The following is a 22,978-nucleotide window of genomic DNA, read 5'->3' on the forward strand; positions in this document are numbered from 1 at the left end:
AGCTTGTGAGTGTTCTGTCTTATGGAAAATTGTGTTATTCTACTTATCCTGCCTGACAGAAGAGGCAGACGTGTGAACTGGCATCTCTCAAGTAACAAAATGTTATTTGTACTTTGCAGACTAAATCATAAATTAATAGTGATACAAAAAAAAAAAAAAACTCTGACCTCTCTTTCCGTTTCATTCAAATGTTTGCCTTAAACAACTCAAAATGTGCATTTAAATAGTACGATGAAAAGGTGACTCATTAATTACAGGTCACTTCTAATAGCCTAATTAACCGATGCATCCCATTCAGTGACACTGGGTGTCCTCTTGAGGCCCTGTGGGGCAGCACAATAATTAATAGGAAAAATGAAGTGTGAACTATCAAGTACCTCCATCCACTTTAGCTATGAATTGCAACAGATCTATGTAATAATTGTTTGGACCTCTCTATAGATTTATTTTGTAGTGTGTTATACGAGGTCCTGCAGTGCATCATTCACTTCCACTGCCTGGCCTTGTATTCTTTTCATTCATAATTTCTCATACTGCCCACTGTCTAGCTGTCTGAATCATAGACTGTATTTAAAGAGGTCTGTCCGCGTGAATGTGAAATACTCCATTAACAGCTGCTGACAGGCACATGCTTTATCAGCACCATGCCCTCATTTCTAATGCACACTTGGCCTGAACTCAATGTGAAAACATATCTTATCCTAATCTCGGCTTTGTAGTCGGTTAATTGAGTTTTCTCTGTGATTTCTGACTCTTTTTTTTTTTTCAAATCCCAACAAGAGTATGAGGAGTGAGAGCACTGCTGTTATCACAATAGGCAGAAAAAACTATGTATTTTCAACAGTGTCCATGTAAGTAATATTTTACATTGTTCACCAAGTAGTAAGTATATTCTGGAGTTCTTTAATTAAAATTAATATGAAAAGTGTATAACCAATGACATTGAAGTGTATATTTGTGCAGAATTTTAAGTCGGACAGATTCATGTTATCGGTTGATACAATCACTTTGATCACAATCGTATGGCTCAGGGAGAAAAACGTAACAAACACTATTTAATACTTTCCCACTTTGGAGTGTTTGCTCTTGGGCTCAGGCTCATTAGGCAGCTGCGGTGAGCGGGCTCGGTCGGCAGGTGGCGCTGCGTGTTGTAAACAGCTCACCCACGGGGGCTGAGACTCGCTCCATTCTCCATTTTGTAGGCAATGTTTTTCCTGGAGGTTAGCGCCTACTTTCCTAATGGCTAGCTGCGTGTCAACATAGCTCCGCCAGTTTAACGCGGTTTGCATGTCAATTCGCGGCCAGGTCGGAGCGGAGGACCGAGAGGGCTCGTCACCGCTCGCAGCTCGCGGGGTTTTCGTCGTTTGGTCCCCGGGCATGCAGGGAGGACACCGCGCGCGGAGCAGACACGTTAACAAACATTGAGTCGGTGTTGCGTGCTGTGGGCTGCCACTCTCAACCAAAACAATGTTGACAAACGACCTGTGGACGCGCACCAACCAGCCATTTCAAGGGTAAATATCCGCTTTTAGCCACATTTCACTCGACATGTGTATTTAGCCAACTGTCGCCGATGCATTGTTGCACATTTGACGCTAAACACGCAGTTATAGTGGCTGTTTTAGCTCGCAGGCTAACATTACTGTCAAATGTTAATGTGTGCACGTAGCCACATTAGCTGTTAGCCACATTGCTACCTAGCATGTCAGCAGTTAGCAACAAACAAGGTTAGCATGCTGTGATAGACTCGTGTAAACATCGCGGCTCTCTGTAGGTGACGTGTGCTCGAACCCGGGATGTGTGTGTTTTTATTTAACACACGGTGCACGGTGGACGCGGCGGTCTATGCGCTCATGCTAACAGTTTAGTAGTAGGACTAGCTACCGCAGTTAGCTGCCGTTAGCTGCGTTAGCTATCATGAGCGTGCAGTAGGGGGGTGGGCATGCTTGACAACTTTACACGCTTTCCAGTGACTTAAAGTTAAGTGCCTGCGCTTTGCATGTGCACAGCCATAAAGTGTTTTAAGTTGCATTGTAATATAGTAATGCTAGCTCTTTAGCACGTCTACTAACCCCTCTTTTTTGTGTGTTTTAACGTGTTTGCTATCCTCACCTGTTATTAATGCTGTGTGCCTGTTTCCCCACCACAATAATAAGATGGAAAAATGTGGCGTGAAGAAGATAATATATAGAAGAGATGACCATCTAAGCAAACTTGTCTACACTGAAAGCCCCGAGGAGGGAGGTCTGTTGAAAGTGGCTCCTCACACTGCTATATCCATCACCTCAGCCACCATATATCCATCCAGCCCTTTGATGCAGCCAGGACAGGTACCTAACGGCCTCAGCAACAGCCCCCTTCCAGAGGAGCTCACCCCCATCTCTGTCACTGCCACACTCGGCCCCCTGTTGGAAATCCCAGAGCCCTGGGGCCTGACCAAAGATCAGAAGTCTAAGCAGCAGTTGCCCCAGACACAGACGTTTGGGCGTCAAAACTTGGGGGACAATTTGCCCCAGTTGCAGGCCACTATACTAGACATTACCCAGTCCTCCATGGATTCTCTTATTGGGGGATCAGATCCAAACTTTTTTGCCATGAAAACAGAGGATTTCTCAATGGATAAAGGAGACCAGGATCCTATTGACCTCGATCATGCTTTTGATCACATGGGGAAAGATGTGGACGTGAACCAAAAGTTGTTCAGTGATAACACTCTGGATCTGCTCCAAGACTTTGAGCTGACTGGGTCCCCCTCAGACTTTTACGTAGGTGATGATGCTTTCCTGTCCACTCTGGCAGATGATTCTCTGCTTGGAGATGTTGGCTCGGAGAGGGACATTAAGCCAGCCGTGGTCGAGAGTGGTAATGGCAGTGGGGCAGTCTCTGTCGCTCTCAACGGCAGCATTATGACAAGTCCAGATCAGTCCAGCCCTAGCATATCCACAGCCTCCCTCCAAACGTCTACAACCACTTTGTCTGCATTGGTGAAGAAAGAAAAAGATACTAGCCTCATTCAGCTCTGCACCCCAGGTGTGATCAAACAGGAGAAGATGTCTACCGGCCAGAGTTACTGCCAAATGAGTGGCACGTCCTCCACAGGCCTGTCCAGCTCTAGCCCCATTTCCATCTGTGGGGTCAGCACTTCAGGAGGACAGAGCTACCACTTTGGGGTCACCCCCAGAAGCAGTGAAGCTCAGCAGATGAAGGAACAGAAGGCAGTGTCAAAACTGTATCTCCCAGTGACGACCATCAGTGGAGCCTGGAACAGGGGCCAGGGTCTTGCGGACAACTCACTGATGCAGAGGGCCAGCGAGTCTTTCTCAAGCTCTCCCTCCTTCCTTACCAGCTTTGCAAGGTAAGAAATAAATATATTCACAGCATGAAAAGGGGAGTCTGACCCTGACCTTTCATTTTGGCCTGACTGACTTCAGTTAATATATTTCCCTGTTGATCCCAGTTATGTTGTATTTAATCCTCATTCAATGTGATCTGTTCATGTCATTTCATATGGGACACTTGGGGCTTTTTTACTGTTGGACAGAAAGCAGTTTTCATTTGGAAAGTCCCTCCCAAGTTTTCCAGTCAGACTAATTTTGAAGGTCTTTATACATTGTGTATCACATGTTCCTAACTTTTTCTGTAGCTTCCATGGATAAAGGAGTGTCCACGACAGTCTTTCTTTATGCTTAGCATGAATACAATGCTGATGTTTGATTTCCATTTTTAGCTACTTGCCTTTAGAAATACAGTTCACCTGTGAAATGTCAACATGAAGAAGTGGTGGGTTCACTGATGCACACTGACATTAATTAAAACTTCTGGCAGCTGTGTGTTTGCTTAACCCAATTTGGGTCCACCCGCTCATAACCTGTTTATGAGGAAATGGTTTCATTGTTATAATTGTTTCTCTGACAGCTCCTGTAACAAAGGGTCAGAACGAGATTGGGCTTCATATACCAGAGACCAATCTCTTTAAAAATGCCATGGGCTTCAAAACATCTAGGTTGTACACCCTACTTCTGTTGTTTATAGTGCAACTTAGTCGTTATCTTATCTCGGTTCACAAATCAAACATTGGTGATCCTGGAAAACTGTTCTCACAAAGTTGGCGACACATACATGTGCATACACAAAAAGGAGTGACGGAGTCATTGCGAGGCATCAGATAAAGCTCAGGATATTCAATACAGATGGAAAATATTGATCCATGTCAGTAAATCAGCACATTGCCGTGACAAATAGTAAAGAGTCAATAAATGAAAACATTTAGCAAAAATCTATAGAAGTTATAGAAGGTGATACATTCATCTAATGCCAATATTTCTTTAACTGTCTATAAATTCATGTTGAATCATATTAAGTGTTCGACATGTCAAGGAGAACTGGGGTGTATATGGGAATGGAGATGCAATAACTACAATTATTTAAAGTGTTGCTTTGCAGCCAAAACACTTTGACCTTTACACTATTTCCAATATAATGGAAAGAAAAATCATTCTATGCTCTATAAATATGTCACTATGTTTGTTGGCACCTTAAAGAGAGCCTGGTGTTTTTATCCACATCTTCTGTCGGAATGATGACGCTATTTTCACCTTCAGTTGATGAATGAGTAGGTGGACATTTTATGGTTTGATAATCTTGAACAAAACATGTTCTGTGCCGGTTTGGTTTGTGGAGCTTGTTACCAAGTAAAACAGCTCAATTTAGAATAAACAGATCTTCATGAAATTAAAATGCTAAAAGGCCTGGGTTGACCTTTATGACAGATAACCCACTGATTCTGCTTTGTGAGACTGGTTCATGTCCTGCACAGGACGTGGCTGTAGCAAAGATATGCTCTAAAAAAAACAGGGGAATTCCACTTTTAGCCATCACAGACAATTAATCTTTTTTCTCTCAGACTGGACAAGCTTGTACATTAATGTGCATGTTTATCACATGCCCCAGCTTCTCTGTGTCATCAACAGATTTCCTTGTAACCAAGATTGCGTATTTATTTTTTTAATCTTTGTGTCTCTTCAACTGTGTAGTTTCATAGCCTGTTGGCCTTGTCTCACAGAAGAATCCTCTCAGTGTGGGGTTAAAGAGGTCGTTTTGGGCAGATCTCTTCAGTTCTTCCAGCAAACCTGAGAGATGCACTTTCTCCACTTGAAGCAGATCTTTCCTTGAGGAGCAGGGGAGACAGTTCATTCAACAATAAGGATAAATGGATTGTGGCCTTTAAAGAACAGTTGGCTTGTGCTGTAAGAAGGAAATTCATGCTCCGCAGAGAAGAGTGAAAATGGCTGCTTGTCCTGCTTCGTGTTACTCACGTGATTTTGCTGAATGTTAATTTCTGCTGTGATTGCTTCCAGTGAGCTCCCATTCAGAAGAATCTAGAGTCCTGCCCCAGTGTTTGGACTCCACCCGGCCCCACAAAGTGTCTTTTGTACTGTTAAGACTTTTTGCCGCCCTGTCTTGTTTAATGGGTCCAGCTGTGAATGTGGCTATGGGGCCCAGTTGTGAAGCAGCTCAGTAGAAGGTCTAAGACGTTTGACCGAATCGCGCGTCTTGCAGCATTTTTGTTTGTGTCTCTTCCACATTTACACCTATCTCATTCTCTGCATCTGACAGGGAGTGGTCAGTTGAAAGACTGGCACGTACGAGTGTGTCATGTAATGCGGGCATACAGGTATTCTGTTTGTATCTTGTCTGACAGTCATCCTAATACCTGGTGACCGTGAACACGTGCGGAGAGACACGAGATGCACTTGATTTCCATTCCCCGTGCGGCTCGGATGAAGCAGAATTTTTGTTATTTAAAGGTGTGTGTTTGTGTGTGTTTCTAAGCATAGGATTATATCTATTCACGTGACATGACACGATAATTTAGTGTGGTTGTGTGGCTCTTTGGTTATGGCTTATTGGTGTGTAAACTTGACTCTGCCTCAACCTGTCTAACGTTCAGTGCTGTGAATGTAGCTGAACCCTGAGTTTTGGCGGCTAAAGCGGTTGGCATCAGGTCACTAGGTTCATCCAGCTTCTCAGGCAGTCGTGCTGCTTCTGCTTCCTGCTGTGTCAGGCCTAGAAAAGCTTGCACGCCACGAGTTCCTGATCTGCCTTCGCCTTATAGTTTGCTGATTTGCATTTTGCAGGTCTTCTAATGTCAGCAGTTGTCTCGCAGTGCTTTTGTTTTCCAAACATATGCTGGTTATTTGTTGCATCACAATTATGACTCAGTTTTGTTGTGTGATTCACAATGGAGAATGCTTCGCCTCGAGAAATGATCTGCTTTGTTTCCATTTTAGGAAATACACACCCTCATTGAATACCCAATTAACATTGAGCTGCAGTGAATGGAGGAAAATTAGGTTAACATGATTAATAAATAAATTTATAAATCTTCTGGTAGATAGCATGACAGCTCATTTCATTGGACTGCATTATGTAACCTTTGTTTTTACTGTGCTATTTCCTTCTCTGCCTATGATTGGCCCGGCCCATAGTTCAGTCTGTGAGTCAGATGTTGTGGCTTAGCCATATATCCTGTGGCTGACTTTAGTCTTTGCCAGGGTTTTCCACAAGGATATGGAGGAGCTAACCAGGGGATTCTGGAGGCATATCCCCCAGTGAAAACATTCTGATCGTAAAAGCCTATTACACATGATTTGGGGCATTAGTTTACATACTTGCTCAATAGCCAAAAAAGCATTGTAAGACATTTTAAAGTGTAAAATGACTGAGTCTGAGGCACAGCAACATTTTACTCATATGAGGCGGCCAGTTACCTTGACAACGTGGCCTGTTTCCGTGTGTTTGCAATGTGTCTTAGAGATAGCTCTGATGTGAAAAGCGCAATGTCAATAAAGATAATTCATTAATTTGTTCATTCATTACATTATATTGAAAATACAGTTAATTCAGCTGACCTTAATGTTTACTGCGCAATCACCAAGTTGCGTCCATCTGTCTTTTCCCAAGAAGCCAATCTAACGAGGATGGCAAGTTTCTACGTCATCATGCTCTCAATGTTTTTGGAGAAGAGGGATTGTAAAATGTATGTGCATAGGGAAACGCAATTTGTAAATCAAGATGGTGTTATTATAATGAAAAGTTAATACAATAAACAGGCTGGTTGGAGTTAAATGAGCAGTCGGCTGTTTGACCCTCAGCTGGTGCTTATGGATGCCACATTGTGCTCCTCAGGGTCCTTTGATAAATACGCAAACACCGTTGACCATAATAATAATAATGTTACTGGAGTTACTTGGAGGCCTTTGACACAATTGTGTGCACTAGAGAAAAGTTGTCTGCAAAACTGGCTCACTGAACAGAGCTGTTTTCATCTCTCATGCTGACACAGCAGTCTTGTTTATCTATAGGAGCATGTGGGTGAGTAACATACAGCTCAGGCTTGTCACAGACAAAAGATCAGCTAAGCTTTCCTTGATTTTATTTCATGGCCATAGATTGGTTCATAACTTCAGAATCAGATATACTTTATTGATCCCAGGTGGAAACTGTTTGTTCCAATAGCTCCATGCAAGATTAGAAATATAAGCTTATAAGATTTACAAAATATATAAAATAAAATATGAACTTCAGCTCTCTCTCTCTCTCTCTCTCTCTCTCTCTCTCTCTCTCTCTCTCTCTCTCTCTCTCTCTCTCTCTCTCTCTCTCTCTCTCTCTCTCTCTCTCTCTCTCTCTCTCTCTCTCTCTCTCTCTCTCTCGTAGTTTTTGCATAATCCTGCTCAGAAATAAACCAAAAGACAAAAAATAAATAAACAGACATGGGTGACAACCTCCTTGGCAGAGGTAATACACTCTACACAATCCCTGTGTCGCTTTAAAACTGTTTTCTGACTTCTCCCGTCATTGGTTCTCTGCACCTCCAAGTTGGAAAATACTGAGCCATGTTGTTGGCAGCAAATTTTCTATGTAACATATACAAATCATATTGACTTGTGCAAAGGGTAAAACTTGATTTTCATTGAAAGGACTTTTTTATGGCTGATCTTAATAGTAGAGCTAGATATTTGCTGGGTTATTGTTCTGTCTCAGTTTATAACACGGAGCCTTGTGAAACTATTGCAGTGTTAAGAACGACCACACCAAATGGTACACTTGTGCTGGTAAAGTAAAAATGTCACAGTTGTCAGCTTTGATTTGGAGCCTGGTTTGATGCAACTTTATATATCTGTCTATATATACATCCACACATATATAATATATATTTAAAGCTTATATTTAGCGTATAAATAGACCCTGCTCTCAGTCTTGGCTCTGTGTACTTTGAGTAATGTTTGGTCAAAGTTTCTATTCAGTGCAGTCTTGCTCTGGCACACCCACCACACCTCTGTCTCACCTTCTCTATCCGCTCTCTTTCTCTTTATCATCCCCTTGCTCTTGTTTCCTGTAACCAAGGGCAGAGACCTTGTTTGTCAGCAGAAGCTTTCCACAGCTGTAAATAACCTTTTATGATATTGCTTGTGTGTGTATGTGACATGCGAGTCTTTCGACTCTGTGTATTATGCATGAGTGTGTAGGTGTGTGCCTGTGTATGCGTGCGGTTGTGGCATGAGCAGCACAGTGGCAGGCAGGCAGACCGTAGAGTGCTGCCGTGAAACTCTCACTCTCCTGACCTACTTTCCCTCCCGCCTCTCCACAGCTGGCGCCGAGTGAACGTACCAGATCAAATGCCAGCCATTCCAGTCACTTTTGCGTTATTATCGCATTCCCTTGTAACCACAGTCTTGCCTTTTCTGTATTTGTTTGTTCTGTTTATGACACTGAATAGGTTTACAGAAATCCCCCAAATTGAGGTTAAGTGGCTACAGATCATTCAGTGTGTTGTTTGTGATGTTATTTTTACGTTTGTGTGCAGTTGTCGAGTCAGCAAAGTCAAACTTGGGAATGGGTTCCTCCCACATCCAGTTGTATCCAGCTGAAGGCATTACAGTTATGCACTCAGAAGCAGCAGCAAGCCTTCAATTCATTGTACAGGCCAGGAAGCCTCCTCCCACCCACACACAGCCACTAACAGCTCCTCTTATGGAAACTGATATGGAAACTCAAATCCATTGGGCCTTTTTTTCTTGTGCTCAGACATAGGTTTGGTTCGGTTTCTTCCTCTGGTGTTTAAAGCCAAGCATTAGCTGCCGCTTGAGGCTCCAAAATGTAGCCATTATTAAAACAGGTTCATGGCTCCTTGCAGACAGTGCTACTGAGGCATCATCCAGAGTATCACATGTCTCCCTGATGAACCAAAACAATGTCCATTTAAAAACTCATGCTCAATGATATGACAGGTGACAAATTAAAGGAAAAATCGGAATTAAGCGGTAAGAAAATAAACTTATGTAGATGCTACATATATAAATACCCATATGGCCTTCAGACACCAGATCTCATCCTAACTTAACACCTATGTGAGATTTTTGAACCAACGTGAGAGACCAACCCAGTATCCAATGTAATTGCATCTGTATTGGGAAAATTCTGCACCTCACAGTTTATGTCCAGTGCCAAAGTTCCATGCCCTTTAGGTTGTGTGGTAAAATAAGCATATGCTATTTCTGACTTCCATGCTGGAGACTGGGGTCTTTGTCCTATCACAGAGCTGGAATTCTTACTTCAGCCTCAAGTGTTCAAGTTGCCGAACCCTACCAAAAAACCTTACCTAACCATTAATGTATTTTAAAGTTCTGCTGATGGTCAGTTCGGGTCAATGTCCCTTGAGAGAGAGAGAGAGAGAGGGAAGAAGGGAATGCACAACAGCAGAGCAAAGCGTTGTGCACAGCTCTACAATGATGCAGCTGTGCAAAACACTAAGTTATCATTTTATGAGGAGTGCAAATATATTTCGGCTCATCAAGTAACTAACTGTCAGAGAGAAATACTTCTCCTTGGTTTTAAAAATGGTTGATAAAATGTCCACTTGTGTCTATTCTCAGACATGATCAAACTCCAATTTTCATCTGTGGAGAACAGCAACATTTTACGTTAGGTTTTTTCTGTAATTTATCGACAATGGAATGTATTAATTTACTGTGGTAGCATTACATATTTCTTGTGAGGTTGTAACACTAATGGCAGTGTACTTACAGTATGTATAAATACCGAGTGTTTTTATTGGACGGCACAGGAGGTGGATGTATTGGAGCAGTCCAGCCCAGTCTTTGGCCAAACAAACCCAGCCTCTCCTCTCCCTTATAGAAGCCGTGTTGTTGTTCTGCTTGCAAGCACAACTCAGAGCGTGCAGGCCAGTTCCCCTTTCTATTTTGGTGGCTTTTACCTCAGGGAAGGAACACTTCCTTCTCCTCCTCTGCTCTCCTCTACATACTCAGAGTTTTGATGAAGATTAGGAGATTTTTGTACGATCCATATCAGCAGCAGTGATAATCATTGCAGTAACCAAGAAATCAGATTTAAAGCATGCAGCCACCCAGCCAGATTTTTGTGGAGAGCAGTACACTATAATTTTATTTAGGGGCCTTGCCACATGTGAGTACGGATGGGAACTAAGAACTGGTTCCAAATTGACCGAATCGTCGGAATCTTATGCTTTGATTCCTTTTTTTGACAGATGCACATTGTAAATCATTAAATTTAAACTCGTCTACGATGATGGAAACTACTCATGTTGGGGAGATAGCAACTGCCAATGTGTGGATTATTTTCATGAAGAAACATGACAACAGTGTTAGTTTTAATGATTGTAAAATAGTAATTTTAGGTAAGGAGGAAACCTCTGAAATTGTGTAAAACATTACTCTACACTGCAAATTCCAGAAATGCAATGTATTTGATACTCTACGCATCAGTGCCACTGCTTCCCAACCGAGCAGCATGACCAATACTGAAGGTACATATCTTATTTTTAGAGCTAGGCAGGCAGACCTTGAAGATTTTCATCTGTGACTAAGAAAACCTACATCATTGTTTCCCATACACTGATTTAACCACCCAGGAAGATACAGGTAGATAAATTCACTCAGTTTAAACTCAGGCAAGTCTCACATTAGAGTTACTTTATTCTTTTCAAACTAAGTTAGTTTACTGACTGAAACAGCAGGTAAATAGTGGAGCTTTTGCTCACCTGAGTCACATGCACTTCTTTATCTTACTCTGTTTCTACAGTGTGCTCAAACTATGGGATAATAAAACAGTTGTGATGATTCTGAGAACCTGTTTGTCTATTTTCCCCTTTAAAGAAAACTGAATTGTACAGATAAGTTAATTGATTTAATCAATTAAGAATTGAATAATTAACAATTATGAGCCAGAGACTCATAATTTTTCTCGGTGATGTTTCATTTGCAGTTGCTGTGTTTGAAGAAGGTCAAAACTATAGGTGTAGACAAAGATGTGAAACAAATGCACACAGAAAATGATCTAAAGCACAATCAAATAGGTAGGCGTTTACAATTATATAGGTCTTACAGCTGTTTATCTGAGGTGACAAAGAGGCTGCAGTATGAAGAGCAGGCCCCTGCCAAGCTGCTCGTGACATTCACAGCTAAAAGGGGATTATGAATTGTTAAGCAGGCTACTGGGCCACTGGCATTATCGTAAATGCATGAAGAGGCTCAACTCACTTCAGCCCTGGCTGATTGATCACACTCCCGCAGACACAACGTTTAAGCGCTGCGCTCGTTGAAGTTGAGGCACATCTTTGGGTTTCTCTGCCTTAGTGCTGTGGCTGAGTTATGACCGACAGTGAACTCTGAGGGAATGTGAGAACTTCCTGTTGATGGCGAGTGCAGACTTCAACAGATGGTTTCTAAAAGAGGAAGTTTGGTCTCTCCACATCACTTTGTAACTTTGATTGGTTTGTGCTTGACATTCTCCACAAATTGATTTGTCGCATGTCACATATTCAAATAAAGTTCAGAGAAAACACTGTATAGCGGTGACTTCATTTCAGGCTTACTTTGTTGTTGGAAAGGAAGAGCAGCTGCAGTAATTGGATTTGAACCAGTAGCCTAAAGCTGTCTAGTAAAGCTGTTCTGGTGACATCCCAGTGGGCCATTAAAGGACAACAGGTTACCCTCCCCCACACCCTCTGACATCATCATCATAACAACTCATTAGCATCCTACGTCCACCCGGCTGGACACTTCACCCTCCTTTCGGGCCTTGAGGGGCTTTTGTTTCTGTGTGCACTGTTATTGGCAGTGTGCTAAGGAAACCCCACATAAATCTGTGTATGACAGATGGCATACCGGCTTCATAGCAGAGGCACAGCTTTTATATTAATTATATTTACTGTATGCACCTTCACACAGGCTGCTGCTGTTAATGGATGACAGTTGACTGTGATCCAAACAGCTTCTCAGATGTGCCGATAATTTAAATGACAATAATGAAACATTAATAATAAATGCTAATTTGAACAAAATGAATGCAGACTGTGAACCATGATTCCTCCATATGGACATATTAAACACAATATTTTAATGATCAATACTTGTTCACCATCCTATAATGACCATAAGTGTTTTGGTCTAGAAACATTTCCTTGAACTCAAAACTGTTATTTACCTTATTGGCAGCTTTAGGGTGGAAAAAGCTGTAAACACAATGTTGACAAATTAGTACCTTATAAAATAGTTATAGGCATTATGACATGTTGGGAAACAAAAGCTTCTTTAGACATCGAGCAGACACTGAGGAGCCACATTATTATTTTTAACCTAAACCTACTGTGTTCGTCAGTAGTTCTCTGTCTGCGGTTTGGTTTTGGGAAGGTGGTTTACAGTTGAAATCGGCTGCTTGTTGCATCTTGAGAGGACACTCATAATGACGGTGAGACTAAAATAAAACCGTTAAGTTGAACGGCACCTTTCCCTGTCTTTTGATGATGCAGCTTCAAGTTCACTCGGCTGATGACTATTATTTTATCCCTCACACCACCTGACATACAAATCTCTGAGTGCTGAATTTGTAATTTTATTTATTTATTTTAAACTGTTCTCTTTGAGCTCACGTGTCTACTTAAAGAATTAAACTAATTTCCAATCCAAAAGAATATGTATTTGATTTTTGCTGCAGCTGTAAATATTTATATTCTTAAATCATATTGTCCACTTTAAACAATGATAAATTGTGCACACAATATGCCGTGAGATTTATTGTTTTGTGCTTCTTTATGAAACATCTTGGTTGTATCTACCAAACTTAAATTAAAACCTTTTGTTCTTCACAACATTTGGCAGGATGTGATCTTGGCAGTCAGATAAAGTGCTCATTGGCCGGCCTTTCAGAGGGTTTATACCAGGTATGAACCCTCACAGCTGGACCAGGAGGGAAGTGTGTGTGATTCACCCCCTTCTTAAATTTCTGCTCAGAGTCAGTCAGTCACGAAATGATAGATCACGCATGCAGTTGTATTGAATACAAGTCATAAGAGGTAAATGGACAGAGTTATTGATCACAATGTGTTGTCAGTGATGCTCAGAAAGCTCTCAGCCTGTCATGGTTAGACAGAGTCCTCTGAGGTTTCTGTCTGATGTTTTTTTATCTGACTGCTAAATGCTTCTGGACTTGATGCTTTAATGTTTCACTCAGGTTTTCCTTTAGTGCATCGCTCACTGACTACTGGGGACTGGTCTGCTTTAGAGACACCCTCATACTGCATAACTATGAGTGAACTTGATTCTGTGGGTCTAATCTGCATGTATCACAGTTTGTAGTCACAGTTTGGAGCAGCTCTTAGCAAATAAACCTGTTTGTTTTAATTGAGTTGGCAGAAGTGACTCGGTTGTTGCTGGTCTCAGGCTCAATATCCTCTTAGTGTGGGCGTTGTTTTTGTTGCTGTGGCCACTGGTTTAGGAAGGGGGTGTGGACCTCTGGGCATTCATTGAAGCAAAGCATGATGTCCTCTAGTGGTGGTTTTGAAAAGGTGCATCTCCAACCACTGACGACAACTATGTCTGGAAACGTTTGTGGTTGAAATCAAAGGAAGAACTTGCTGTTTTATGACAGCCACTAGATTTAGGATGGGACCACGGCTCATCATATAATTTAGGCCCAAACAGGCACAGTGAGACTCACTTTTCTTCACTCATAATTTTGGAATGAAGGCAAAGTTGAGGAAAAACAAGCACAAGGAACACATTGATGCAAATGGGAAGATATGTGTAGGGTATCTGTGTAGTTTGTTTATCTAGTTTTAGTGCAGAGATGCAAGTGTGAACTACGGCTGAACTGTCGAAACTGAGAGGATGCTTTCAGGAGTAGGCAGTATAAATGGCACACTGTAAACATACAGTATGTTTCACCTTGGGAATGAAATGCTAAGAAGCCATTTGAATTACAAACATTACAAAGCAACAGTTTTAGCAGACAGTAAAGGTCAATGTGCAATGCTACATATTTGTTTGTAAACACTATTTTTTTATGTTTTAAGAGAAAGTATCCCTGATGTTTCCCTTCTCTCTTTACCCTTGCTTTCCAGTTCTACCTCGAGGGAAGGAGGCCACGCTACATCCTTAGCTCAGGCAAAGAGCGGGAATCATAAAATCTGCCTAGTGTGCTCTGATGAGGCGTCAGGCTGCCACTACGGCGTTCTCACCTGTGGCAGCTGCAAAGTCTTCTTCAAGAGAGCAGTGGAAGGTATGAAGTCAGTTCCTGGTTGATTGATTCATTATGTCACACAGGTGTATTCAAATGCTAGAGTTGTTTTGATTTATGGCATGATCATTACAAGTTGAAGGATATATGTACAGCTAATTACAGTTATTTCTCTGGAGTTTTTGCCAAAGCACTGAAGTTAACTAACATTAATCTTGCTCTTCTTGGTGCCTCAGGGCAGCATAATTACCTTTGTGCCGGGAGGAATGACTGCATAATAGACAAGATCAGGAGAAAGAACTGCCCGGCCTGCCGCTTCCGGAAGTGTCTGATGGCAGGCATGAACCTAGAAGGTACGTATTAACCACATGGCTAAGGTGAAATGGTGAACTATTGAGGTTGTTCCTGTCTCCTCTTCACCTTTTCTCTTTTCATCATGTATTCCTGTCCTGTATGTTCACCACTGTTGTCACTTCTCCAGCACGCAAAACCAAGAAGTTGAACCGCTTAAAGGGCAGCCAGCTGAGCAACCCGCCCGAGGTGACGACAACTCCACCGGTCGAGGCTTGCCCTCTGGTACCCAAGTGCATGCCTCAACTCGTCCCCACAATGCTTTCCCTGCTGAAGGCCATTGAGCCGGACACCATCTTCGCCGGCTACGACAGCACCCTGCCCGACACCTCCACCCGCCTCATGACCACCCTGAACAGGCTGGGCGGCCGGCAGGTCATCTCTGCTGTCAAGTGGGCCAAATCTCTGCCAGGTTAGTAGACAGTGAATCTAGGATTATATGCAGTGAGATCAAGGTCATTTGCAAAGAGAAGGATGTGACAGTTAAATTAATCTGTGTTTCTGTGTTTAAAGATTTCAGTTAGAACATTGAACTCAGATTTGCCAAATTCGTCTTCTTTCTCTGTAATGCCATGTGGACACCCTTTATCATATGTGCTGTTCTACTTGTTTGGTATTTCTTAAAAGTATCACCTGCTGATCACATTTTATTGCTCATCAAAATTTTTACTGGAATTGTTTTTGGTAACTGTTCATTGTCCCCCTCACCAACACACAGTCTCTCAGGCTTTCTGACCTTGTGGTAATGGTCATTTGAAGTATCTCTCTGTTCTTCGGCTCAGGTTTCAGGAACCTTCACCTGGATGACCAGATGACCCTGCTGCAGTGCTCATGGCTCTTCCTCATGTCTTTCGGTCTGGGCTGGAGGTCTTACCAACAATGTAATGGCAACATGCTGTGCTTCGCGCCCGACCTTGTCATCAATGAGTACGTATTGTTTAGTTAACAGTTCATATGTGTACTTGTGTGTTAAAAATAAACGCCTAAAGCGTATCCTCTAAATGACCTCCTGTCTCACTAATGCCTGTAGAGGTGAAGCATGAAAGTGTCACGTTATGCCTGTTGTGAGCAACACTATCATCTCTATTACCCCAGTCCTGAGAATTATTAAAGTACCCATACACACAGAAATATTTAGAGAATCAATCATTTCTAATACTATCAATACATAAAAGTTAATTATTAAATAATTAAATATTTATTTAAGAAATAGTTATAAAGTAGTTCTTTAAAAAATTTCAAATAATGGCTTCCACCACTATGCTGTAAACCCGTTAACAGTTTCTACTCTTGATTACCAGTCTTGGTAAAGAGAAGATATTCAATACTATGGCTTGATAAATGGAGTCTTCACTTGAACCGCACATAAATCAAGCACTGATGTGACATCTCACAGTCTGTGACTTTCTATTCCCCCAGCTGTTGACGCACACATCTGTTTATTTATGTCTATGAGCAGCTCTCTGCTCTGTGTCTGGTGTGTATCCCAAGAATCAGACAGTGCCAGCTGTCATCAGTATTCATCATCCATCATCCTTTTTATAGACTTGATGACTCAATTTGTAAACAGCGCTCTGAGTGTAGTTAGCAGTCGGCACATCACACATGCTCAGGGCAGTAATATTGTTTTGCTCAGGCTGATAGATTGTTTTTATTTGCATCTGATGATTGCAACTGTAATCTAAATAATGGCCACACGTCTAGCAGCACTGGTGTTGCTATATTTATGCCTCAAATTAAAGAATAAAAAAGCAACGTCTAAGAATAGAAGAGTTTGCTTAACCCTCTGCATCAATACACTAAAAGAGTGAATCTCATTTCTAGCAGAATTTATTAATAGATGATCAACAAATAGTTTGTATACGTTGAACATTTCATCTGTAGATGTATAACAGGAGGCTGCCTCATCTTCCTGATTTAGACTGCACAAGCAACGCTTTAAAGCAGCTGTTACTTAAAAGAGAAACTGTTACATGGGGCTGTGGATCAGGAAGTAGAGTAGGTTGTCCGCTAGCCAGTAGGTCACTAGTTCCATCCCTGGCTCTGGTCTTCATGCTGACGTGTCCTCGGGCAAGACATGGAACCGCAAATTTTCCCCAACGACTTTTCCAGTAGTGTGTGTTAGAACGTATGAATGTGAATGTGACTTGTACAGTAAAATGCTTTGAGTGGTCAGTAAGCCTAGAAAAGCACCATACAAATGCAGTCCATTTTACCATTTACGTGCTGTTTACCCTTGTCCTTTTCTGATTCCACCAGGGAGCGGATGAAGCTGCCCTACATGGCCGACCAGTGTGAGATGATGCTGAAGATCTCAACCGAGTTAGTGCGGCTGCAGGTTTCCCACGAAGAGTATTTGTGCATGAAAGTCCTGCTGCTGCTCAGCACAGGTCAGACTTTTCACCCTCACATTGCTGAACTGCCATTTACCTTCTTCCAGCATCACACGTGAAAGGGGGCACTGTAATGACGCAATCATTACAAAACCCATTACTCCAATACTGTCCACTGATGCTGAAGGATAATGTTGATGGATGCACGGAAGAAAACGTCCCACCACAGCACTTTCCCAACTCATTATCTGAGATGCAATTATCGTAAATAAGAAAATAATCTTCACTGCCTGCCTGGTTAGACACAGAGAAATACACACACCCAGTTTCACTAACAAACTTACTGACTGTCCACAGAAATGTAAAACTAGGTAGTGCAAATCAGGAGCAATTACAGCGGCGGTAATGATTATAATCAAGCTGGTGAAAGATGTATTTACAACCATTTCATTGCAGGTAGCTGAACACACCTCAGCTTTGTGCGCAGCTTTCATCGGGGTGTGCTTGCTTTGTGTGTTGGCAGGCGTGTTTCCTATCAGAGCTTTGTGATGCTAAATATAAATGGTGGTGCACGCGGAAATAATGTGTTGTATATTTGGACATTTACTGTAATTTTAAAATGTAAGCCGCAATTGTTACGTGGTTGATGTGAAGTATTGGCACTAAAAACCTCCTCGCTGGCACACTACAAAAGATCCTTATCTCTGTCCCAGAAGTTAACCTTGATTTCTCTGCCACAGTGCCAAAGGACGGTCTGAAGAGCCAGGCGGTGTTTGATGAGATTCGGATGGCCTACATCAAGGAGCTGGGGAAAGCTATCGTGAAGCGTGAGGAGAACTCCAGCCAGAACTGGCAGCGTTTCTATCAGCTCACCAAGCTGCTCGACTCCATGCATGAGGTACAGAGAGCCAGCACACGGTGACGCTGTGTCACATCGGCGCTACATGTTTTCAGCTGCAGTCTACAGCTCTTCACCTAATGTTCAAACCGTGATCTACTGTCTGTGTTCAATCTTATCACTGTGTTTAAAGTAAGATTCACGTTGTTTAAATTGTTTTGCCAAAAACAAGTCGGAGTTGCACAGAACCAGTTTTACAGCATTTTATGCTGTAAAAGTTGAGACAAATATCTTCATAACCACCCTGCCCCTTGCGTACTTAAACCAGGCCTTTGTTAATCCACAAAGGTTTTTTTTGTTTTGCGTCACACACACACAAAGCCATGTGCATGTCCTGATGTTAATCCCTTCATCCTCTGTGTGTCATCAGATGGTTGGAGGACTGCTCAACTTCTGCTTCTACACCTTTGTGAATAAATCCCTGAGTGTGGAGTTCCCAGAGATGCTAGCAGAGATCATCAGCAACCAGTTACCAAAATTCAAGGCCGGGAGCGTCAAACCCCTCCTCTTTCACCAGAGATGACTGGGCCCCGCAACAGACACGATGCCTTAAAAATCCCACCACGTCACCTCGCGTCCCCACCTGCACCCCGCACGCCCACCTACCCCCAATTCCCACCCACCTCCACCCCTCCGGAGAGGGGCGATGTAAGGACTGAGGGTCTGAGGCGAGGAGCGAATGATGTTATGCAACTTTGTGCAGTGGCTCACAGGTCTGGAGGGAGGAGAGCGGAGAGAGAGAGAGAGAGAGAGAGAGAGAGAGGATGACTGGAAATGAATCCAGACTGAGCTCAGAGGTTCTTGTGTTGTTGAGCGATCTAAGACGTAGTGTTTAACAACAAGTAGGAAAATATTTGTCAGATAAAAGATAATCAAGAGAAATAGGCTAACATCCACGTTGTCTCAGGTTTCTTACCTTCAGATACAAACCGATATCTAAGATAGATGAAACAAATATCTATGTACAGGTTCTGATAGTATTTTCTACATTTTCAAATTGTAACAGTTTATACAGTTTTTCCAGGTCATTGTTACCTGGGAAGGTAACGAAGCTTAATTAATAACACGCTCTTACGTAGGCTTTTAGACTGTACGTTCCTCTTTAAGTTTTTCTAGGAGGTTATAACAAAACGTTTGTCAGTCAAACGGGGGGGGGGAACTCCAGTCGTTTAAAAAGCATATTTCTGCTTTGCTTTGATTGATACTTTGGACATACGTAACAATTCTGTTGGACTGTTAAACAACATTTGACAGGATGATTTCTCCCACAAGCCAACCTCTTCCAGGTTTACACAGGTCTATTTCAAAAGGGAAAAAATATGTGCCTTGTTTGCTTCAAATATCATCTTAGCCATTTTTCTTCCTACTTGTCTAAGGCGTGTTTATCTTTAACCCACCACAGTCTTCCTTCATCGTACGTTGATTGTACTTTTTATATCACATGCAGTTGCAAGTTTTCCTTTTGTTTTTGTTTTCCAGTGTGTTTCTGTTTAGAAGTGGCAGCTCGGTCCATCGTCCGTGTGTCGAACTGATCCTTATTCTTAGGAAAGAATATTCAAAGCCTGCCTCCCACACAATTAACTCCATGTTTAAAGTGCGCTTCGAGCACTTAGTTCCGTGCTAAAGGCTTTAAAAGACTGTGAAGAGACTGTTGTGCTGCACAGTCATTACTATATGAGTTTAGATGAAACTTAAAACTGTCTCTAATAGGAAATAGCTCCCGTTGATGTTTATTTTAGACCCAACTCCAGCCCCAATAGACTAATAATGGAAAATGAGATTTGTCTGTCTACCAATCAGAAATTGGAGGCCATATATTATGTTTGCAAGATTATGTCATTTTTGATTTATCAGAAAAATTCTGTCGTTCTACAATGGCTCCGAATGGTTGATAAAAAGCCGTCCTTCATGTTTTCCAGCTCTTTTTACACTCTGTCTTATAAAATTGACAAAGATGCCGTTTTGATTCCGCCACTGACGATCCTTCAACACTTTATCCACGCTCTGTCATTTCTATTCTGGAAATTACTGGGTTGCTTTTATTTGTTGAAGGACTGGTTTACCATTCTGGGAGATATGTTGACTTGCCATCATGTGCAGAGTTGAGTAGATCAGCGACAGTGACGTATCTGGACAGTAAATGTCACGTTGGAGTGAGCAGTTGTTGAGCTGAGCTGAGTAAATGGACTGAAAACTGGGGAACAAGTAAGTCTGACTTTACCAGCTCCTCAAAACACATCTGGCACTTAGTGGAGGACGTACCTCCAGATCCCCTGAAATTCAATCACGCGGCACCTGATTTCCCACACTCATAGATATTTGTTCCCTTAATGTGCCTTTTTTTTTTACCAAGATCCATGAATATTTCCTGGGGAAAAGAGTGAACATGTTGAGAAGCCCCTTGAGAAGCCAGCCCCCCACCCCGTATCCAGACCCGCAGACTTTAATGGGTTCTTCCCTGTCCTATAACACATCCAAACCAACAAGCAGACGGGTGAAAACAAAACCTCAGAACAGAGAACACTGCTTTACGTGAGCTTGTATGACGAGACCTTTTCTTAGCTGGTATTTTTCTGGACTCTTCGCTGGTTGCCTAGTAACTGGTCCTCATCATGAAGGCCTCTCTCCTTCGTATTTACTGTACAGACACAGGGAGTGGTATCAAATCTCAGAAAAAGTGAAAACGCGTAATTCCTGTGAACAGTTAGTGTGATTGACAGCTCATCTAAAGAGTGTTGTGGATCAGCTGTTGGCAGATTCATTCACCTGTAAACCTCCCACAGCTGCTGAAGACCCCCCGGACCCCCCCTGCTTTAACCCCTCTGCCCTGTCAGCCCCTTGTCTTTATGTCTTTGTATCTTTTAGTACTTTTGCACGTTTTTATTTGTTTGTCTGTGTATTTAGTCAAACACAATGTTGGACAGCACTTAGGATCCGTCACCTGACAGAGTCCAGGCCGCTGACTGGGAGGCAGACAAAATGAATCCTTTATTCTCTGGGAACTATTTCAGTGCCAAACTCCCGTTTTGTCTGTTTCCAGTGATGCTGAAACTTTGTCAGTGTTTGTATCAAAAGAGAAAAACTGAGTCCCAGCAATGAAGCTGATCAAATTTGTCTGAACAGATTTGAGACGGGGTCATTAGCGAGGAGTGGAAAGTATTCGGAACACAAGGCACTCAGATGTGTTGTGTAATCACAGATTCACGTAGGTCTGTCAGTATCCCCAATTCCTGTGTGTGGTGTAAATGGTGATTTGAATTGCGTGTTTTCATCTGTCGAGTTTGTCACCGGCGTGTTTCACAACCCCCGACATGCTGTTTGTGTTTATTAAAGCACAAAATAATCCAGGTTTTGACACGAATGTGACTCGTACGGAGGAATTAATTCAGATGAAAAGATAATTGGATGAATATGTGAAGTGAGCGAGTAGAAAAATGTCAAAATGTCCTAAAATATCCCAACAAGGAATTTAAAAAGCACTAATAAACATGAAGCCACTCCCACACTCAGGTTGTTGAAACTTTGTCAGATTCACAGTATGTGCTCGTCAATGTGTGGTCGTTAATGTCAAGAACCAAAAAACAGGAACAATGAAAACACAGATGAGGAAAGGTTTAGTCTTTTTTCACCAATGTTCTCCCACCGCTGACATTCATACCCAGGCTCCGAAAACAGGACACTTTGTATTTCTTTTTAAAAAAAATCTTAATTTTGTTCAGAAAACCTCATTAACTGCATTGGGTTTACTCATGGGTTACTTTCACATTCAGTGAATCCAGATCTCTGCTGCTGCTGCTGCTGCTGCTCATGTAAACAGGTTTATATACATCTATATATGTGAAGTCACACACTTGCCTCTTCTTCTTGCTCAAAAATGTATCCCTGCTTGTACATTTTTGAGGAGGACAACTGAATATGCAATAGAAATGACAGATTATCTATCACCATCACACAAGATGTGATATACTCTTTTTATTTTATTTTTCTGATATAAGCTATTTGCATATAGGAGATTTACACTCAACTTCAGGAACAGATTCACTTCACGTCAGTACCCAGTCCACACAGACTGCACAAACAAGCCTATTTGATGTTTAAATACAAGGTGACCAAAGCACGTACAGACAGATTCAACATGTCCGTGTAAACCAAGTAGCACATAGTTGACAAATGTACAGTTCTTTTTTTTTTAAACACATTTTTCACTCCAACATTGATGGCTTTGGTCAAATTGTGTAATACTGTGAATAGGATAGGAGTCAGTCTTTTTCACACAAACTGTTTGTGAAAGTAATCAACCAGCTTGAATCTAAAAAGATTTGCACTACCCAAATATTGTTTGAAAATCTATTTTGTATAAAATATATGCAGACATTAACTTTTGAGAATTATCAAGGGCAGATCATGTTTCACTGGTATATGCTTTCTCTAAAAAAAAAAGCTTTGTTTTGCTTTTTAAAAAAAAAAATCAAATATGTACATATAATCCATTGTAAAGAAAATGTGGTGTAATTGTCTCCAGATAATAGTTTTTCTATACGGACTCTGTATTATTTCTCCTCTGTAGTGTGACTCCTGTCGATCTTTTCCCCTCTTATTGATTAAAGGTCGAACTGTATGTCTTTGTGTGGTACTTCTCAAAACAAGGAACTGTATGCTGATCTTTGCCATGATGTTAACTGGATGATTAAGAACAATGGAAACGGTCCGGCTTGTTGTTGTATGCCACTTTTCATGATCACAGCAAGCACTTGTACATCAAATAAACGCGCTTTTCCATTCTGACACATGGTTCATTGACTCTTGGTGGCGTCCAGTGAGATTCTCTCTGCAGCGTCTC

At 41.8% G+C, this 22,978-nt stretch overlaps 1 protein-coding gene across 2 annotated transcripts; it reads left to right on the forward strand.

Annotated features, from left to right (window-relative positions):
- Positions 1–1,189: 1,189 nt before the first annotated feature.
- nr3c1 (nuclear receptor subfamily 3, group C, member 1 (glucocorticoid receptor)) lies at positions 1,190–22,923 on the forward strand. Of its 2 annotated transcripts, none has more exons than XR_004697251.1 (9): positions 1,190–1,514; positions 2,157–3,355; positions 14,441–14,598; positions 14,793–14,909; positions 15,038–15,319; positions 15,690–15,834; positions 17,167–17,229; positions 17,981–18,138; positions 18,509–18,646. XR_004697251.1 is itself a non-coding variant. In XM_035162021.2 (9 exons), the coding sequence occupies exons 2-9, from the start codon at positions 2,157–2,159 to the stop codon at positions 18,659–18,661; spliced, it is 2,343 nt and encodes a 780-aa protein (XP_035017912.1). In that variant the 5' UTR covers positions 1,190–1,514; the 3' UTR covers positions 18,662–22,923. The 2 variants fall into 2 exon arrangements, 1 of the variants encoding a protein (XP_035017912.1); XM_035162021.2 differs by having other exon boundaries at positions 17,167–17,297; positions 18,509–22,923.
- The last annotated feature ends 55 nt before the right edge of the window (positions 22,924–22,978 follow it).

This window comes from Hippoglossus stenolepis, chromosome 7 (assembly GCF_022539355.2).
Source record: "Hippoglossus stenolepis isolate QCI-W04-F060 chromosome 7, HSTE1.2, whole genome shotgun sequence".
Classification (NCBI taxonomy): domain Eukaryota; kingdom Metazoa; phylum Chordata; class Actinopteri; order Pleuronectiformes; family Pleuronectidae; genus Hippoglossus; species Hippoglossus stenolepis.

Bases quoted from the DNA above. Each gene is read 5' to 3' on its own strand.
- nr3c1 (XM_035162021.2), top strand. From the start codon at position 2,157: ATGGAAAAATGTGGCGTGAAGAAGATAATATATAGAAGAGATGACCAT. The intron at 3,356-14,440 runs GTAAGAAATAAA...CTTGCTTTCCAG, and splicing joins TTCCTTACCAGCTTTGCAAG to TTCTACCTCGAGGGAAGGAG. The intron at 18,139-18,508 runs GTACAGAGAGCC...GTGTGTCATCAG, and splicing joins TGCTCGACTCCATGCATGAG to ATGGTTGGAGGACTGCTCAA.